This window comes from Brachionichthys hirsutus, chromosome 19, assembly GCF_040956055.1.
Source record: "Brachionichthys hirsutus isolate HB-005 chromosome 19, CSIRO-AGI_Bhir_v1, whole genome shotgun sequence".
In the NCBI taxonomy this organism is placed as follows: Eukaryota; Metazoa; Chordata; class Actinopteri; order Lophiiformes; family Brachionichthyidae; genus Brachionichthys; species Brachionichthys hirsutus.
The window spans coordinates 5,905,134-5,926,788 of record NC_090915.1 but is presented as its reverse complement, the minus strand read 5'-3'; the positions used below and the strand labels follow the sequence as shown (position 1 = coordinate 5,926,788).

The 21,655-nt window shown below is 43.0% G+C and overlaps 1 protein-coding gene across 1 annotated transcript in view; it reads left to right on the top strand.

Moving 5' to 3' along the window:
• pappaa (pregnancy-associated plasma protein A, pappalysin 1a) overlaps positions 1-19,573 on the top strand; it is a 59,188-nt gene extending 39,615 nt beyond the window's left edge. The window contains exons 14-22 of the mRNA XM_068752877.1: positions 1,126-1,300; positions 5,733-5,916; positions 6,371-6,572; positions 6,664-6,868; positions 8,508-8,655; positions 8,903-9,018; positions 12,173-12,244; positions 13,243-13,341; positions 19,469-19,573. Of these exons, the coding sequence (XP_068608978.1) occupies positions 1,126-1,300; positions 5,733-5,916; positions 6,371-6,572; positions 6,664-6,868; positions 8,508-8,655; positions 8,903-9,018; positions 12,173-12,244; positions 13,243-13,341; positions 19,469-19,573 (1,306 nt within the window). The remainder of the gene's footprint in view (positions 1-1,125; positions 1,301-5,732; positions 5,917-6,370; positions 6,573-6,663; positions 6,869-8,507; positions 8,656-8,902; positions 9,019-12,172; positions 12,245-13,242; positions 13,342-19,468) is intronic.
• Positions 19,574-21,655: the final 2,082 nt, after the last annotated feature.

Below are 21,655 nucleotides of genomic sequence, written 5' to 3'. Positions count from 1 at the left end.
AATTCTCCCCTTTCTGTGCCTCCTGCTCTCACTTTCATTCTCATTCTCCTGGGCTGAGCAGCACATTTCCCGTAATACTTCTGCCTCCACCAAACACCACATCCCCTTTTCCCTGAGTTGTTAACAACAGAAGCTATTAACATTACTCGGTTTTATGTTCCATGCTTGTCTGCAAATGCATGCGTATGTATGTTTTCCCTTTGCTTTCAGACTGTGCACAAATTTCACTGTTCTCATTTTCAGTTTATCAGTTGTTTCTAATCTCAGTTTTCTCTTCGATACTGGTTTTTGTCGTACACACCAGCTACTGTGCTGCACACCGTATTTCTCACAAGGGAAGAGGATAGTTTTCCAGGTAGTTAAATTCCAGAGTGATTGCAGAAAACCACTTGGAGAATTTATTCTAAGCGTCCACAGAGGAAGTTTCTCGGCTTCCCTAGTTCGTCCTTGGAAAGCCTCTTTTTTTTAGAGGCTGCACTTTTTGTGCTTTATTAACTTTATGCTAAAATTGTTTTGGTGGCAGAGACAATGAAATGTGGAAATGAAAGATGTGTGCAACAATGGGGCAGTTTAACAGTGTTCCATCCTTCTTACAGCGTCTTCTCCCTCTGTATCCCATACCTTCCTCTCCCTCCACTCTTTCTTTCCATCAGGCTCATAAGGGAATCCTATACTGTCCGATGTGGGCTGCTGTAAAAAGATGCTTGGGTTATCAAGGCTTTCCAACAGCATTAAATGCCTTCTTCATTATTCTTCAAAATAATAGATACTCAACTCTGCTAATAGCCTATCCATGCAGTCACTCATAATACACAAAGTACACTTTGGCGTGTGTGCATGCAGACACCCTTTAAGTATTGCAGCCCTTTCTCTGTGTTTTATTGATTCCATATGTTAAGCAGTCATTGATTGATGAATTTTGCTGACTCAGTGCGTAGCTTTTTTGTTTGTGAGCAACTGTGTGACTCCATTCAGAGATCATATGCTTGAGTACCTGCAGTGCTGTTTTATATACTAAACTTGTGATGTGATTTTTAGTTTCTTTTTCTTTGTCTTCCCTCCCCTCTACCCCCCCCCCCCCCCCCCCCCTCCCCTCTACACCCCACCCCCCCACCCCACTGGCAGTTGTGTACATTATTCGTGTGAGGCCATTGACTGCCAGGAACCCTTAATCCGCAATGCAGAGCTCAAGTGCAGTAGCCCCGGTCGTCATTTCTACAACGGAGACCGCTGCATCATCTCCTGCAACTCCGGATACGTATTGCAAATCCATCAGGATGATGACATCATTAAGAGCCAGGTAAATATACTACACGCGCAAGCAGTTTCAGTGCATAGGCATATGGATACAAACATTTATGCAGACAAACAACCTGCAAAATGATTTGTACATCATAAGCGTTGTTGTTATGCTTGCAAAAAACTATTTTGTGAATGCACACGTGAAGACGCATAAAGTACAAGTCAAGTACACATAAAGCCATGAGAGAGAAGCACAAACACACTTTTCTTTCTGCTCTCCACTCCATTTCTGCAATTATTTTGTCACCTGCAAAAGCTAGGCTTGGCATATCCAGCCTCGAGGGAGAATGACATCATGAACATCCAGGTAGATGAGTGCAGCACTGTGGAATGGAGACACCCCAGACTCCTCCTCCTGCTAGCTTTCCACACACACACCACACACACACACACGCACGCACGCACAGACACAACAGTGTTTAGTCTCTTGCTGTGCATGCTGCACCATCACCTCAAACAGTCACTTTATATCGCTGCTCCATTGGGACGATGACATCATTGCATAGCGTCTGCTCCTTCCCTCCCCATCCCGCCGGCCCTCCCCTCACTTCCCATCCCTCCATCCCTCCCTCCCTACTCATTTTTGCACATATTGAAGTCTCTGTTAAAGGACAGAGATTTGCTCCCTCTTTCACACAGAAGAGCACATGAAACACTCTCATGTAGAAACTGGCACAAGTACAGAAAAGTACCGACAATAAGCAGGCACTATAGATGCACATGCACACACACACACACACACACACACCACAAGTAAACAAACAAACAGGATATTTGATACTAAACCTTTTGAATCGCCTCCAAGCTGCGTTAAAGGCAATATAAATTCTTTATCGTCCTGCACGGCTCTGTAAAGTCAGCTTCAACACAATCTATTGATGCTTTCTCAGAGAGATGCTCTGCTCAGAGAACAAGATAACGTTTTGTTTTATATGTACTTAAGTGTGGACGTGTATATGTGGGCGTGTATAAGAGTACCAGCCAAAACATATTTATGAAGAGAAACAGAGAGAGCAGTGAAAATAAACTGGGTAAGTGTTTGGGATGCTGACCTGAACCATTCTGAGTTCTCAGGCCCAGACTGCAGAGTCTGTAACCCATCATATGACTCAAACTAGACATGCATATGCTGCACAGTGCACCTGCACGCCGGATGAGGCATATGTGTTCGTGCACAGCACGTTTACGTCCTGAGCCACACATACTGTTTGCACACACAATATCAGAATTGTTTATCATTGAGTCGACACAGACTTCTAATTGCATTAGATCCTGACTGACGGGGCACTGTGCGGCTATTCATCAATGTCAATTAATTTAGCGCTAAATTATGCGTTTCAGAGAGGGCGTGGCAGGAAAGCTCAGAGAACATGAGGAGGAGGAGAGAACGGAGGGGATAGTAGAGCGATGCCTCATCCCTTTTTATGTTTTTGACTCGAAAGGTTTGCCACAAGCGATTACTGTCAGTTCAAGGGCATTTAGAGGTCCCGCTATTTATGAATAACTTTTGGCATCAGTTCGCTGCACCAAAGCCTCGTTTCCACCGAACAGACTGCTTCAGCGCACTTCAGTTTTTCCTCATTTAAACAGTTTTGCATTTCTCTTACAACCTGTCACTCGCATAAGGAAACAGTCTTTTCCTTACCCCTCCGTTGAGCTACTTAGCATCCCGATACGACACCAAAAGGTGGATTAAATGCTGCAGAGCACTGATTGGTTAATCAGGGCGTCATCTGTGCTCTGATCTTGTTTTTTTTAGCATTCTGCAATCTCCCTGTCTGCAGGCCTCTCTCAAATCAGAGCCTGCACCCTTTTCATAATTAACAACCACAGATGAGAAGAAAAACTGAAAATGTGCCTATTCATCTGGCAATCAGTAGGTCGTTTCTTAGACCAACTTACTAAAACGGGATTACATTTTGAAACAAACCAGAAAACCTGCTTTACCTCGGATTTTCCTGATGCCGTCGATGTACGTCAGCTAATACGATCCTAATCCTGTTTTTCAGCCGCACAAGTTCTCACAAAAAGATCTTTCAGACACGCACGCTTCCACACTAAGAATGAAAAATGCAGCATGAGGCGCAATCTTGTCTCATTTCATTATCCAATTACTGTACATCCTTCTTTCAGAGATGTCAAAGTGGTTCTGAAAACGTCGTCTTCTTAGACAATGCTGTCTTTATAAAAAATCTGTTTACCCTCAGTTGCTTGATTTATATATGTGTGTTGAATTGCTGTCTGTTTTTCCTCTCTTTCTTGTGGCGAGGTAACAGTGACTGCTGGCACTGAAAAAAAGGGCCTGTATTATTTCACATTGTACACAGAGCGCGCCCATCTTATCACCATTACCTGTGTACTATGATATAGATAAAGATATGTGAGTGAAAGATTCTCTTCAGGTCTGTTCAAAGAGTTTTGGTTGTTGCCGCGTTGTAAATTATGACACAATTATACATTTATTTTTTAATTTAACAATGCTAAATTATGATTTAACAGTTGTATGGTTGGTATCGTACCATGTGATCACCAGGGCCTTTCCTGATTGGATGAACGTAACCTTATTAATTCCAGAGTTTAAATTAAAATGTGACCTTTTTTTGCCAAATTATTAAAGAATTATTACGTAACTATTGGTTATTTCACTCAAAATTTAACGTGGTGCTTTATAACAAAGTGAAATCAACTATATTCACACTGAATAAGTCTGAGGCATCGATCTTTAATTGAATATGAAAACATCTAAAGTATCTGTGTTTGTGCCGGGTGTCAAAAAAGGCGTGCAATTTCACCAAGTTAGCCCATACCTGTATTCACACAAAATTAATTCCTCTCTACATTTCTTCCATATGGAATTGAAGGATGTAAAAAAAAAAAAAAAAAAAAAAGCAGTGTGAAGAACAATCTTGTCTCCTTCCATTACTTTCTTTACGTTTTCATTTCACAACCTTCCATCAGAGTTCTACAGGAGACCGGCTATTTTCCAACATGCACTCACATGTGATGCATATGTCACTTTTCTGGATATCCAAATATGAAAGGAGCTTTATTTATTTGGAGGGAAACTGATACTGTTACGCAGTATCATATAATGGGAACAAGATGAACGATAGAAGGACATGGGAAAAGGGGAGAAAGTTATGAAGCAATAGATTTGTAATGTTAACTGAGTCCAGCTTGTGTGGCCTTCGTGTCTGGCTGCTCTTTGAAAAGAAGTGTTTAATTAAAGTGAACAAAAACAAGGGCAGAATGTAACCCATGATAAAACGCAGGTTTCCCTTATTTGTTATGAGAAGGACGAGTCAAAATGATTGAACTCTCACAACATTGTTGTGAGATTTCTTGGCATCACGAGCGATTTAAGCATTCTTGCTGCCTGACATGGGGTGTGATTTAATGGGTGAGGAAGAAAACAGTTGATGTTTGGATGATGCTGTGCTTTATTTTTTTGGGGGGGGGGGGTCTCATCTTTGAAAAAAAAGAAAAATCTCACAAGTCAAATAATTTACAGGAATCAGAGCAATTGAGGAAGAAGATATTTGCCATTTTGATATGTAATGTTTTGGAAACGCTCTCATTGCCGTCGCTGTTTCCAGGAACTCGTATCAAACGCGGAGTCCTTAATGATATATTCCCTGCATATTCTTCTCATCATTCTTGATCAGGAATGATTACACATTGATCACACTGATGTGTGTACAGGATGTATAAACATGAGTTCACCCCACCACACACACACACTCAGACACATGCACAATTAATGCAAGACATGTGGCAGGGCTTTGCTCGGACACTGCTCCTTCAGCAGTATCCTAAATGGCTATTTCTCATCAGGCGCTTTACTCTTTAGCTGCATGATGAGCACCGAAGGGATTTTGGTCTATGATGCCGGATCTAACATCATCCCTGCAGGACTCGAGCCCGTCTTTGTTTGTCGTACAAGTGTGACGTTGTTGCCACCGTTGGGTTTTATTCCTGGCTCTCGTCTGTTTCTTGTGGATTTTTTTTTCATGTTCTCCCCATGTGTGGATTTCCTCTGGGTTCTCCAGTTTCCTTCCACATTCCAATAACATGTAAGGGCCAAATCACACAGGATGCAATGTGTAGGCTTGAAAATGTGAAGCAGTCTCCCTTGATTTTTGAGAACTGGAAAATATGGTTGATGTTTTTTTCTCTTAGGCAATTGTAAAGTGGAGTTCGGTCAAATAAAAAGCTGTGCAGCAGAGCGCAAGGTTCTTCATGTAGAATCAGCCATCTGTTTATGCATTGATACCATTATAATAAATAAGGAAATGCACAGTCCCTCCTGTAGTTCTTTCTCATGCATGTTTATCAATGCATATTTGCATAATGATGACGTCGTAATAAGCCTGTAATCAATGCGTCGGTTTCTACCTGGGACTGACTCGATGTCTTGGCATGTTTTCCAGTCAGACTCTTCAGTGACCATAACCTGCGCAAATGGAAAGTGGAACAAGCAGGTGTCATGTGAGCCTGTGGACTGTGGCCTGCCAGACAAATACCATGTTCATCCTGCTCATTTCGACTTCCCCGAGGGAACCACCTATGGCAAGAAGAGCACTTTTCAGTGTCGAGAGCCCGCCCAGCTTGTAGGTGAGGTGTAGAATGGCATATACATGCATATACTCACATACATGCTTTCAGGTTTCAGGAATTATATGGTTTTGCACATTTGCATCCTGACCGATTACAGCCATGAAGAAGTTGGCATCAGCTGCTGCCACAGTCTGGTTTGTCTCATTATCAGCAGGATTAAGGAAAAGGTTATTTGATAATAAATTGTAAACACACACAGAATATGTGAAAGTCAGAGCCCTTTTAGTTTCTACGTTAAAGATTAATGCTGCTTTCATCCAGTGTTGGAGGTGGAAGGACACCCGGGAACACAAACTCTACACAGATAGGATTTGAACCTGGTACCTTCTTGCTGCGAGGAGACAGCTCTACCCACTACGCCACCGTGCCGCTCCCTTCTGCCTTCAATTTGCACAAATTAATTTTCTTCTCTATTTTTGATCTAATCTTCCGGACTCCCCCGCCCCCGCAGGTACCAACAACACCCTAACCTGCCTGGAGGACGGTCTGTGGTCCTTCCCAGAAGCGCTTTGTGAGCTCCGCTGTCCAGCGCCTCCTCCTGTGCCAAACGCTGTTCTGCAGACCAAGCGCTGCAATGAAACGGGCCTCAAAGTGGGCACGCTCTGTAAATACAAGTGCAAACCAGGCTACCATGTGACCAACAAACCCAAGAGGTAAGGGAATAAACAATTGTCTGCCATCTTCATCAGAAATGTTTCCAATAAAACAAGTCTAAATGTTGGTCGTGTATCCTTTCCTTCGTAGGCGTGCATTTAAGCGCCAATGCACGGAGGATGGGAGTTGGCTAGAGGGGGCGTGTGAGCCGGTGACTTGTGATCCTCCACCTCCCATCTTCCACGGCTCCTATCGCTGCACGGACAGCTTCCGCTTTGACAGCGTCTGTAGACTGAACTGCTCTGATCCTGCCGGTAATGCTGCTATCACCGCCGCAGGAGGCTCTGCCCATACGGTGAGGCTGCTGCACGCTCCATGCAAGCAGGTCTGTCCATCTCTTTCCTCTCTTTCTATTCTTGCTTTATATATACTGGTCAAAAGAAATAAAGGGAACACTAAAATAGCAACGTCCTTGATCTCAAAGAGTCAAATATTCCAGTTGAAAATCTTTATTCATTACTTAGTGGAACGTGGCTTCGCGTTGTCACGCATCAGAAGGAACCCAGGACCCACTGCACCAGCATATGGTCTCATAATGGGTCTGAGCATCTCATCCCGGTACCTAATGGCAGTAAGGGTACCTTTGGCTAGCACATAGAGGGCTGACCCACCCCCAAACCGGTCATGCTGGAGGATGTTGCAGGCAGCAGAATGTTCTCCATGGCATCTCCAGACTCTGTCACGTCTGTTACATGCGCTCAGTGTGAGCCTACTCTCATCCGTGAAGAGGACAGGTCAACGTTGACCCTGTCCAAGTGACATTGGTGATCACCCTGTACGGTGTTGGGGTTTAAGCACAAGCCCCACTCGCGTACGTCGGGCCCCTCGTCCCACCCTCATGGAGTCTGTTGCTGACAGTTTGAGCAGAAATATGCATATTAGCGGCCTGCTGGAGGTCATTTTGCAGGGCTCTGGCAGTGTTCCTCCTGTTCCTCCTTGCACAAAGGAGGAGGGTAGCGGTCCTGCTGCTGAGTTGTTGCCCTTCAACCATCCCCTCCACGTCTCCTGGGATCTCCTCCATACTCTGAACAGCAAACCCTTTTTTGCCACAGCTGGCATCGATGGGCCATTCTGGATGAGCTGCAACTCCTGCAGGTTGTAGACACCGCCTCACGCTACCTGTAGGGGAGAGAGCGCTGACAAAATGCACGAGGGACCAAAATATCAGCCAGAAAAGATAACTGATCTGTGGCCACTTCCTTCAGAACCACTCCTTTATGGGAGGTGTCTTGGTTGGCTCTCGTTTCCACCTGTCGCTGTTCCATTTGCACAACAGCAGGTGGAATTGAATCCCAGTCAGCGTTGCTTCCTAATTGGACGGGTTGACTTCACGGAAGTATGATCTGCCATGGAGGCACATTGTGACGATTAGGTGTTCCCTTTATGTTTTTGAGTAGTATATTTGTCTTCCTTTTGTCCCGTGTATAAAAAGTGTGTGCTCTCTCTTTTTCTCCCTTCTTTGCATCCTTGTTGTCGTTCATTTCTTGGCTCAACATGGCATATATGTTAATAAAGGGAATCGTTCCTCATCGTTTTAAATGCATTTGTATTTGAAGGCCACTTCCCACTCTGCCGACCACGGCTGCATCTCTGTTCTTATTTCAGTAAACATATTCAAAATAGCTAATGAACGGTCCTCTCTCTCTTTCTCTCTCTCTCTCTCTCTTTCTCTCTCTCTTTGACCTATTCAATTCGATGCCATGCTAATTAGATTGCTATTGATTTCTAGAATAGTTCTGCTGCCACAGACTTTTGAAATGTATACACCTTTTAATCTGTTCTGCGTTGTGGGCTGGACGGCTGATAACAATTGGATTGTATTTCCCCCCCCTTGCAATGGGATGCCATCTCAATGTCGTTGGCCTGCCGCTGTTTGCGTGTCGATGTGTGCGTCTAGTTGTTGTTTTTTTAGTCGATATATGTGTTATTTTCAGGGCGCAAACTCCAACGTGATCCGCTGTAGGAAGGATGGAAACTGGACAGGGTCATTCCGCCTGTGCCCACACAGCAAGGGCCAGTGTTCCTTACCACAGAACCTCCATTACAGCCTTCAGTACTCATGCAAGCGAGGACACGGCATAGGTGCGTATGCGCAAATGTGCTGTTTTATAATAAAGCTACTCATTATTGTAAAGGATTAGTAGTTTTAGTTTTAGTTTGTACTGTAATAATCTCAAACTGTTCTGAACTCTGTGACCTAGCACTTTAAATATCACACAATATTGTGTTTTTCCGCTAATGCACGTTTGGTTTGTTCATGCTGTTCTTTCATGGTTTTGTTTTTTCCTTTCTCGCGCACACACACACACACACACTCACACACACGCAGGAGAGGGGTGTGATCTGATGTGCAGGGAGAGTAACAACGAAGTGGTGATCCTCCCTAATAACATGACAGTAGATCGCGTCCTTAAGGAGCACTGGAGGAACCCGTCCAAAGTCAAGGTGAGTGTTTGCGTGTATTTGCATCCACCTCACAGCTCTGACAGAAAGATTCTGTGATCCGCAACTTTCCTGTCAGGAATTTCACACAGTGTCAACATCCCGGTTCTATTACCAACATAGCAAAAAGCCAGCTTGTGCTTTTGTGCCAAATGCCATCCAAATATTTGCCTTAGAAGCATGGCAGCCCTTCAAACATTTGATTCTATTTTTGATTGTGAGCGCGTAAACATGCCCCCCCCCCCCTCTGCACCTCTGTCCTCAATGTGACATTTCCACTGCCTTCCCTAAAGAAACAAGAAGCATGCAAAGCATCTTTGGAAATTAAGTCTTAGAGTGACAAGTAGCAAATGATTGCACCATTTGTAGCTTTCACTTTCCCGTTTATTTGTCTTCATGAGAAATGAGCTGAATTGAAAACGAAAACTGCAGATGTCTTCGGGGGGCCCCACTTTTTTGGCTGTGGCCAAGTTTTAAGACCTTATCAAATGGCTAGTCGTGAGTAATCGCTGCAATTTTCTCAAATAAATTCGACGCTCATTTGTTAACGACCTCATTTGATTCAGATTTACCTCACAGCTGTTGCCTGTACATAATAAGTGCTGTGCTGAAACCGTGAAGATACTGAGGTTAGAGGTTATGGAAGGAGAGGTCATTAAACACAGCAGTATGCATCTTGTGCCTGTGGGGAGTGCCACCCACATGGTGTCATTTGGGGCATTTATGTCGCTAGTCGGGTGAGGTGCAACGCGCAGGGTTTCGGGCTATAGTGTTTATATGTCAGAGTACTTTATGTGCATGGTAAAAACAATTACACTACAGCTATTTGTTGAATTTTATATCTTGATTCATGTCAATGAGGGCCAATTTAAGTGTTTGTGTCAGCTTAACGTCCTCACAGCGGTCGACTGAGACAGAATTCTGCTAAATAGCGTCAAGTTATGCAAGTCGAGAAAAAAGAGAAGGTCCCCAGTTGAGTAGAGGAACGCATTGTATTTCTCTCTCTATTTCCCCCCTAAAACTCCCATTGTTTTAGTTTCAGAGTCGCACTGAGTCAGCAGCTTTTTGTGGTGGATGCGGGGAGGTTTGTGTGGGGTGGGGGGGTGACATCGGCAACATGGACATGAAATGATCTGTTTTTCATGGATTTGTGTAATTGATATATGATTTGTGCTCGGGGGGGGGGGGGGGGATAATTTGAGACAAAGCTTGGGGCGGCGGAGAAAGACGTGTTGGAACCTGGACCATGGGATGCTGGAGAAGAAGGACGGGTTTTACAGTGGTGATATACAGTGATGTATATCACATTTTATTTCAATACATTTGCATTTTAATTTAACATTAATTAATTCATTTTCTAACCGCTTTGTCCGTTATCGGGTCGCGGGCCAAGCTGGCGGGGTACGCCCTGGACAAGACGCCAGTTCATCGCAGGGCAACACAGAGACAAACAATCAGCCACACACACACTCACACCTACGGGCAATTTAGCGTCACCAATCCGCCTAAGCTGCATGTTTTTGGTGGTGGGAGGAAGCCGGAGAACCCGGAGAGAACCTACGCAGACTCACAGGCATCACAGAAAGGCCACAAGTCGGATTCGAACCCGCGACCTCCTTGCTGTGAGGTCACGGGTCGCTGCGCCACCGAGCCGCGCAGCAGAAACAGATTCACTCAAATAAACACCCAAAGGTTAAGGCGAACGGGGACATATGGTTGAGATGTAAGAGAAATGAGCCGTCATGAAATTATATCAGGAGGAGAAATCACTCAGGATGTTGGCTAGCAGTACTAGTAAGAGTAGGAGCACCGTGGGAAGGAGACAGCGCAGCATGCAGACTCCTCTCTAGATGCTGCATCGAGTATCCAAAAGAATATCCACGTCCTCAAATAGACTTTCTAGTTCTACTTTGCTGAGTTGGAGGTTGATGTTTCCCACCTTAATAAGTGATTTTGATTTATTGCCTTTAAACCAGTTGTGTTTCAGTTCTTGGTGTGACCCACTTAGAAATCTCTTCTGCTCCCCTACCTCCACCGCTCCCTCTCCTTCCTGTCCCCCTGTCTCTAATGATTCTGTGCCCTCCTCCCCCTTTATCAGCAAACTTACCCTGTCTGGCTTGCTGTGGAATTAGTCTTTTTTTTTTTTACATGACATAACCTCGTCTGAGATAGGGATCTATTTTTATGTGGTATCAGCGCCTCGGGGAGGCTTCAGAGGGTGAGGATCGTGTACGTAGTGAGGGGTGAGTCCAGGCTACGGTCATTGATTATTATGATTTACGGCCTTTCTAAGAAAGGAAAAAAAAGAGAAAGTGGGAAGTGGAGTTTCTGGATGACATCATCATAACAGAGCCTGGGATACAGAGAATAGAAGTAGAGAAGCTGCAAAAAGTTTCACCTCTGAGACAAAAACATGTGCTTAATCTTCCCCTATAGCGGGAGTAACATTGCAGCCCTCCCATTGAACGCAGCACAGACACCACAGAGATGAAGTACTAGAGAAGTACAGCTGTGGTATAATTACTCCTGCATCGCTCTGTTTTATTCAGATGCTATGTTGATCTTTCTCTCCACCTCCAACACTGTCAATTTCGCATTGATTTGCTGACAGCGCTGAAATGAAAAATACCTTAGTATGCAGCAACAAAAGAAAAGCATGTCAATGTTGTGAGTTACTGGGACACAGGGGCTCTGAGAAATGGACCGTCTGAAGCCAGCTCTCTGCTGTGGAGTTCACTTTTGATCGTGGACACCATTATTCCAGTCTGGGATCATACCCAGTAAGCAAATCCGTTCTCTGTGTGCTGGCTCCAGTTAACATATACCACTGCCCCTATTCTCAACACATAATATATGAGTACACAGGCCAACGTTGAATATACAGGAATATATATATGAATATATGGGAAAACATTTGGCTCAGGAGGAGCCAAATGCTTTCTGTATCATTTAAAGATGGAATGCATTCTGTAAATGTATTTGAGAACATGATGCTTTTTCTCCATCTATATGTCTTTCCCTATGTTTGGTGTGAGTCTGTGTGTGCCTTAGACGCAAGTCAAAGTTAGGGATGTGTAGATGCTGCACAAACAGTGCCCCAAACTAATGGAAAACACCGGAATCTCTTCATGAATTACTCTTTTGTCTTATCCTTCAGAATATAGTCTGTACGATGGGACTGAAATGGTATCCACAGCCAGAATTGCTCCACTGCATCAAAGGATGTGAGGTAAGAGCCTCACCTGAATTAGATTTCTTTTTTTCTTTTTTTTTGGTGTGTGCGTGCTTGTGGAGTAATAGTCTCATCTATCACCGGAGAAACGACGTCAATCCTATTCCAGTATCACGTTTGCAGAGTTGAGAGTAGCCATTGCACTATATTGTGCTTTCACAATGGATGAACGCAGTCACACACATTAGAAACTCAAACAACAATCTTCTTTGTTCACATTAAAACAACGATTAGCTTAAAAACAAACGGATTTCAGGTTTAGTTGCCTCCGAACCTTTGCTGAATTGACAAGTACATCCTGCATCGCACATGAAGACCGAATCGCTTGTCAGAATATTTTGATTTACAAAATCGAAGCATTCTTGCAGTCAGGGCTGTGAGTTTGCTGCTGGATTTCATTTAGTAGATGTTGGTTGAAGTTCAAAAGAAAGTCATATTGTATCTGGCATTTGGCTGATGCCAGTTAGTGAAGGAAGCCATGGTGACATTTGTAAGACAGCTGGAAGTGCAGTTGCTACATAGGTAAACTATCTGGCATCAGATTAATGAATGTGGTTTTGCCATTGCTGATTTAAATTTTTCTTTTTTTACTGCTTTGAATAATGTTTCATAATAATAATCAAATCTAAACTTGGCTGCTCCTGTAAAATTGGAGAATTCCACCTCACTTCAAGGGAATGAGCACCGACTCGGATGAGGCCAAGCGGATGATTTGATTGGTTAAACGCAGAGGGTTTCTGCTGGAATGTTTTTTGCAATGGAAGTGATGCCCTTGGTTTGATTCATGGATCGTGTCCACCAAGAACTTAAAAAATGATTAAATAATACGTTTCTGAATCATCCGACAATTTATGTCGAGTCCTCTAAAGGTCCTTGAAACACTGGAAAGGACAACGGCACTATAACTTCTTCAGTGTTCAGCCATTATCACCCACTTTAAAGCAGAGACGTTTCTCATTGCGTCTTGGCACTGACACGCTGTCTCTCTGGTGCAGCCGTTCAAGGGAGACAACTACTGTGACGCAGTCAACAATCGCGCCTTCTGTAACTACGATGGAGGAGACTGCTGCCAATCCACTGTCAAAACCAAGAAGGTTAGTAGCATGTTGGTACCACACCTCAGAATAAACCTCGCACCTCAGCAAAAAGAGATGAAGTCAGACTGCATGCTAGTCGGAGGCTCGAGTTCAGATCCTGCTACCCAAGAAAACAGTCACAGATGCAGAATTAAGGCCATCTTATCTAACTTCCAAACATTCACTCTTGTCCTGCGCTGGGGGTTGACAGACAGACAGACAAACATCAGAGAAAGCACACTGCTGACTCTGCTAACTTGCATGTAAAGCTTATACAAGTACCTGCAAAAGCCACTTGCGTCTCTCACTCCCCACTGTGCAGTGTAATTCTTGCACCACGCTAGCCGTTGCTAATCAGACACCGATGCGCCCCCTCCAGCCATGCAAGACAAGAAAGAGCATTTTGGATATAAAACCAAAGAGTTATGCTCTCCCCATTAACAAGACCTTAAAATCGACAATGACATACTTTTGACTTCAGAAAGCAATAACTAAAAGTGATTCTAGTTGGCCCTAAATCAAGTGTAACCGCAAAGGGCGACTCGAGTACCCGCTGGTACTCGGTACATCCTGCATATTCTGGCCCGAATCCAGTCCAGGGATTTAGCCAGAATTTGGGTCATTTCAACTGAAATCGCATATTTGAGTATCAAGTGAGTATCAAATTTATTGTTTAATTCATCGCAAAGCAGGTGCTACCACTTTTCAGAAAGAATAACTAAATGCAAATGGAGGATTGAATTACCTTATTGTTACTGACTTGCATGAAACACATTTGATGAAGCGATTTAATGGCTGCCGGAGGCCAAACAGGTTATTGTTGGTAAGGAACAAAAAGGAAACAGTACAGAATGAAGCTGATATATGAGTGAAGTCAGACATTTGATATTTACTTGCATTGTTTAATGATATGTTTAATTTAAAAATACCTAATTTGCATAACACTCCTGTGAATTTGTTATCAATTTGGTGCTAGTGCTTAGTTAGGCATTTAGATCTGGCAGCTTATTTGTCTTGAGCAAAGCTTAGTATCATATGTGATTGGCTCAGTCAAAACAGAAACAGACTGTTTTGCGCTGGATTCTGATTTTCCCCAAAATGAATCTCTGCTGACTGCAGAAAGAGGACAGAGCTGCATAAAAAATGTCAAAAAAAAAAAAAAATGAATCGTCACTATTTCTGGCAAAAGGAGTCTGACGAAGTCTCTATCGCGCTCTGCCTCCTCTGAACTGCTGATTAACATGCGAGCCTGGCGACTGAGGCGGGCCATGTTTTTCCTCTTTAGAAGAAATGTACGTTCTTCTCCGACCACAATAGAGGACCTTGTCCCAACTTGTTTAATGGCTCCTAAATATACTTTTTGTTGTTGTTACAGATTCTTTTGTCTGCATCACAGTGGAGGTCAATTGATGCCAATGATGAATTACCCCACCGTTTATTTATTTATGCGTAGACAAATATTATACTGCACACTTTCTCTGTACTCAGTAGATCTGCTCAAGCAATAAAAAGATTCAAGGTGCAAATATTAAGTTCAGTCATTTCAAAGGTGCACTTAAACATTACTTGAGCCTAGTTAATAGAGATAGTTTAGACACACCTCCAGAATTTGCTTGGTTATCTTAAAACATGTCAATAATAGTAATTAACCAATGACAAAGGTCCACTAATCTACTTCCACATATATACTTGGTGTTTTGGTGCCCAAGATTAATGACTATTTAAACACTATTTTCTCAATTTGTATTGATGACTTTTGCCATTATGGCAAACCACAAAATACTGCGTTCCAACTTTCATGGAAATGTTTCACAGTTTTTGCGTGATCCTGCTGACACACACACACACACTCACACCAGGCATGAGTTGTTCTGTACAAGAGGTCTGACTCAGTGGTAATGTTGTGTTGTCCTAAATGTGTTGTGACACTGCCCATCTGAATATTGATATGAACCCTTTCAAACAACTAAACACACACGCACACTTCTTCTTTGTTCCTCTGCCGAAACCTTTTACTTCTGCTGTGTCCCTCATTTGGTGATTAGGTGAGGCAGCGGGTGAAGAAAAATGAGATTTTTAGCTGTTTCATCTTCACTCATGATCCAGTCATGTGCTGTCCCTTTTGGCCCTTCAAAGAATCCAAAAGGAAAACCAAACAAACAAACAAGCAAACAAACATCTGGCTCACTTGTTTGTCACTTTTAAACAATTGTTATCTCATTATAAGGTTTGCAGTTCTTTGAGAGAGCCAAGATGCTTAAGTGACTTCTTCACAGCAGTGGCATAATTATATACCCCTCCATCAAAAGGCACAACTGCTTGTTTCAAAATAAATTAACTGAATATTTGGAACAATTATATAAAAAATATTTTTATTATTCTAAAGATTTTGTTTTTTCATCTGCTTCTTCTATCAATTTTGTCAACAAAGACATCCATCGAGCTGAAAAAGCAAAACAGAGTGGGGACACTGAAAAGCGATGCAACGCAGCTGCTTTCACTTCCCTTCCCAGCATATGCTTCTGTAGTCTTTTATTTTGGATTGTGTGTTAAGGAGTTCTGGATGACTTGCTGTGTATTATTCCACCCCAGGAGCTTTGAAGGTGCAAGGACTGGCTGCACGTAAGGTCACCGCAGGATCTCCCCTTAATAGTTGCAAGCTGTTGGCTGGATTTGGAGAGGCAGGGAGGAGAGGAGGCAAGGGCATGGAGGACTATGCCTTTTTTTGAGGGTAGCCTGTGCAACACCCTTTTTGTATGCCCCCACACACTTGGAAGGAATTCCTTTTTTTTTGGATGCTGGAAGCAGCATGCAGAGGGTACCGGCTACAGTTGCACAATTTGGCTGCTTTAACACGGTGCCTGTAGGTTTTTCTTTCTGCTTAGTGCTAACAGCCCTCGGCCTCCATCTACAGTTCTCAGTCTGGCTCAATGTGTCACAGACGATGTTTGTGTCTCGGCTAATGATCCGTGATACACCCCCCACCCCCACCCCCCTCCCATCATCTCTGTCGGTGATCCTCATAGATTTAAATCTTTTTAAAATAAAATTAATTCTCTCTGGGTTTTTTGTTGTTGTTTTGTTTTTGTTATTATCTCTTACAGATAAACAAATGTAAACACACAGTAGTTTATTTATTCATGGTGAATAATAGGTCCTCCCCCCCCACACACACACACAAACACAAACCTTAAAGACCCACGTAACTGGTTGCCAAACGTACATGCTATCAACAGCTCTTTATTTCTTAAATGTCTCGGGGCAGTTAAAGTAACTCCCCCCCCCCCGTCGCTGAGGGTCTGCCAGGGCTGAGGCAAACATAAGTGCAGGCGCCTCTACAAACAGTGGGCAATTTCTTGATTGTGGCATCTGAGTGCTGCTTGCTTTCGTTCTTTCTCTCTCTCCTTTTGTCAAGCTACTGAAATGCATGATTGCAATAGGTTCCAAAAGGCATCGTAGCGGGAGGGGAGGGGAGGGGAGGAAGGATAATTGGGAGTGATGAGCAGGGGTTTTCTATGCAGCAGGGCTGAGGTCGTAACACACCAGGGAAGGGGTGAGATTCGCATTCCCCGCCGTGTTTAGGAGTTGTTGATCTTACTGTGATTTTCTTTTTGCTTGTAGACGACTCTGAAACTTCTGCGGCTCCTCTTCTCTCTATATCTCTGATGCGCTAAATTATTATTTATTATTATCATTACTGTTTAACAGCCTTGCTTTGCATCTATAGCAAACTTCTCTCTAAACGCCGACCCTATTTTGACAGTTGTTTTTTTAACTGTCGTGACAAAGTCTTTTCCCTTTACCCCTGTGGAAAACCCCCACAGTCTATACCATCAGCCACGGATTCTTAGATCAGCTTCCCGTTTTCCAGACCCTTGCCCCCCCATTCCCTTTAAGCCCAGGCCGACACATGTTTACTTCACAGACAGGAATGAGAGGAAACCTGTGATAGATGTTTGAGGCTCCGACAATCATCTGCAATTCTGTCATAGATAGCGAATGTCCTCCCCCCCTGCCTTATATCCTGCCCCGGGACAAGGGGCAGCATGAGGGCCCCCCCAGGCTCACAAGGCCATCCAGTTCCATTTCCCACACACCATGCAAAAACCTCAAGTCAGGGCCAGATGTGGCAACTTTCCGAGCCGCCCCCCCCCCCCTCCCCGGGGTCAAGGTCACAGGAAACCGTGTCAAATCTACCACCCACCATCATTTTCTAGATAGAGAGAGAAACAGAAATGTCCTTGGGAAGGAAGTGAGGTGGCGACGGGAAATGGGGCCGTGCGCTCTCTGAGGAAGGAGTAATAAAGTGAGGTGAAGTCAGGAAGAGACAAGGTGACGTTGTGAAACGCAGCGTTGGTGTAATTACATTGTTAGACGACACGCTGCTTATAGAGATGACAGCTGTTTCTGAAGTGTGTCTGGCCTGGGCTTGTAAAGTCGTCACACGTAGATCTCGTTTTCTCAGAGGAGTCCGAACACGACCCATCTGGGCCTCACATTAGGACCCCACACACACACACACACAAACATAATTTCTTATACACTTATACATCATTTCTAAGAAGCTCTTCGGTGACTATACCGTGTTCCCCTGTATCATCTCACAGACCTGCTGAAGATCTTTTTCATTGGAGGGTTGAGGGTTTCTTTCTCTCATTATTTTCAATTCATGAAAGACTTTTCTTATCTGAAGTTCTTCTGTCACAGTGTCCAGATTGTTTTTGTTGTCACAGACCGATGAATCATAGGCCGATGGGGCATTTGGGGAGGTTTTAAATTGACATTTAAAATGTTCTGTTCCTTTTCGGTGAGTTTGCACAAAAATGAAAAACAATTGTCTCTGTCATCAGACTTTCAGAAAACGAAGAGAAATCCTTTCACTCTTAGCATAACCAGATGAATATGGGTGAATGCTTCCAATTCTTCTCTGGAAGTGAGTTTAAAAATGTGACAATTTCGGTCTGATTTTTCTCAACTACATGTGGCATCGATGGAACTAGCCCTTGATGGTATTACAGTAGAGGTCTGAGGAGTTATACAGCAACTATTCCATCTTCAAATAATGGAATATTTGTCACTGGCGTCTGCGTCTTATCCGTGTTGGGATATAGTGGTCGATCTATTAAATCCATGTTGTATAAAGCAATCCATTGTGCAGACGAGGTGATACCGCTCAGCCCTAACAACAGAGTGACAATGGCTGCTGCCCCCCCCCCCCCCCCCCCCCCCCAGCAGACTGATCTGATAATCCACCAGGTCATAAACACCGACACAGCCTCAGTATGTGGCACGCCTTCCATGACTTGGCCCACATGTGTTCTTTATTTGTTCTGGAGAAGGGAAACATTTTGTTTGTCCCACACAGCTGAGGCAGGAGAGACGCAGCTGGTGTCAACAGTATCCAGTGGAAAACACTTTGACGTCAGACCGTCAGATTAATTAAGAGGGGAATTTCTCCTACAATCTGAGATTGGGAAATAACTTTGGGTCTTAAAGTAATCTCTCTCTTTATTTCTTAAAGTAATCGAATAGAAATAAAAATTGAATAAAAATCATACATGACAACAGGATATGAAATCTCTGTTTGTGTTAGCTAATGGGTGATATATTTTACTCAGAGTTTGTACTCATTGAAATGGGATCTAATGAGAACCAGTCTGATTTCATTTCAAATCTGTTTGAAATTTGCACGATTAAAAAATTTGCACGATTAAAAAATATATATATATTCCTGAAATTTTTTTCAAAGTTTTGAACAGAAGTTATTTTTGCCAAACTCATTTTGCAACACCCGTGAAGAACTTTTTAGTTGTTCTTCGAAGAACCAGAATAGAAAAATAGAGCAACTAGAACCAGTTCTAATGTGGCTGGTGGTGTAATACTACTCACGAGGTCCCTATTTATTTTAAACATTTATCATGATTATTCAGTTACAGACATTCCAAATTTGAAATTAAAATTAAGATGAGTATTATTTTTATTTTTTTAAATCAGTTGTTTTTCTTTGTTTTTAACTTGGTGCAAGGGGGGGGGGGGGGGCACTACAACGACATTTGAATACTGAAGGTATGCCTCCCAAATCTGAGCTCTCTGGTAGCAGAGGTCGTGATGCTTTTTAAGTTAAATATTTTTCTCTCCCTCCTAGGTGACTCCGTTCCCCATGTCCTGTGACCCGCGGGACGAGTGCTCCTGTCGAGATCCCCATGCTATAGAGAACAGAAAGGATGAACACGTCCATTCCCTAGGGTGATCTGAGCAGTGACCTCTGCTCATCATTCCGGGACCCTTGCTTCAAAACAACACAGCTAAAGCGGCCAAGGCAGCCCACCCCACCCCCGCCCCTCTACTTCACCCTCCTCTCGGCCTCTGGTTTCCTGCACATGCTGCTTAACAGGCATACCTCTCCATCCATACTGCAACCACAAACCAGCTGGGAGGCTTCTGTCTCCTCATCCCGGGAAGATTCCAACTCGAGGCTGGGATTCATGACACCCCACAGAAAAATGCATTCTCTACAGAAAGGAAAGTAACCATACATTAACATCACTAAGAAGACATATAGCAAGGGGGGGGATTACATAAAAAAAATGGGGGGGGGAACAAAAAACAAACAAACAAGTAAACAAAAAAAGCGAAACATAAACAAACGTAGGTAGCATGCCTTTTGTTTAGTTTTGTGATGGCTTCTGTGTCTATTTTAGTGACTTTGCTCCGTATTTGAACCAAAGGTAAATCCAAAATGTGTGGGGGGGGGGGATTGTGTTTATGGTGGCTCTGTGTTTTTCAAATCAAATACAAATGTTCAATACAAATTTTCAAAATATGAAATGAGAAACTCTGAAAGCATGTTAAACACCTCTTTTTTTTTCTAGAGGGGCTAACAGCTCATGCTAACATCATCTCTGGTTTCAATCTGGTCAGATATTCTGTTTCAGTGAAGTGTGTCTTCTTCATCGGCTCATCAGAGGCCACAGAGGTCCATCCTTGGTTGGTGGACAATGAGACAGCGATATTGTTACGTCTCAAGACACAGATTCAACACAAAAAAACAAAACGCGATTCCCAAACACACAACCCAGAGTGCATAACTGAAGCGTCACTTGTGATTCTCATTCAACTCACCTTTGGTTAGGGTGATTTCACTTTCAGTTTTGAGTCCTCCCTCATGGTGCTTGATGACCATCGTCTCAAGCACAAATTCAAACTGAAAGTAAAATGATTCTAGACGTGTTCAGAATGCAGTCAACACTCCTCACTGTTTTTATTTTGGACGTACAATTCTGCATATCACAGGCCCAGAAGAGAACAAAAATAAAGGGATGGAAATAGGCCAGAGAGCTACAAGGACACCAGATCTCACACACACGCACATACACTCATAATGGATGCATACATACATATATCTCATCCTCTCCCTGCTGAGTAGTGTTGGACGTTTGGATGTACATGCCAACACAATTCGATCCCTGAGATTCTCTGCTGAGTCTGGAGTCGATCATTTAAGCATTTGCCTCTGCAGTAAAAAAGTGCATCGGCCATCCTGATCCGCGCTTTTCAGTATTGTGAATTTGGGCGTCCACCCATACATATTAACCTACTCAGATTCTATGGCTGCTACATTAGCTCTGTGATTTGTTCCTCATTCCAGATGCATGCACACTAGTTTTTCAAGTGCACACATTTGATGATGAAGGCTGCTTGGCATATTGCTCCAAAGTTTGCTGCTCTTATTCGGCTTCAACTATAGTTATGCATGCATAGCATGGTTATGCCTTTTCATCTCACTGGGGTGAATGGCACGGTCCGTCAAATTCATATGAGGCTGCTAAATCGTTGAACAACGCAAGATACGTAGATGGGAATGTAAGACTAGTTTCAAAACCAACTTAAACAGTACTACAAAATACAGATAAAAGAGAGAAGGTATTATTTTCCACCAAAAAACACACAAAAATATGTAAATATTTCTCTGTTTTTGGTGAGAAGAAGCGCAATTTTTTTTTTTTTTCATTTTTATGTATAACATTTTTTACACAAAACATATTTAATCAGTGTTTGTATTATTGACCTCAGTTACTGCACTTTTTATTTTCCATGTAAAAAGAAAAATTATAACTTTCAAAAATGTTTAGAAGCTGCTATTGTCAGAATGATGATCTGAAACAAACTGTATGATATTCCTTGTGTTGCTCTTAGCTTTCCCATCATTCATAATTTGTATCTGATCATATTGCATTCAATATTACCAGTAGTGTAGGGCTGTAATGTCACCTCGAACATTACAGCACGTCAGTTCATCATCCAACCCCCCCCAAAAAAACAAACACAAAAA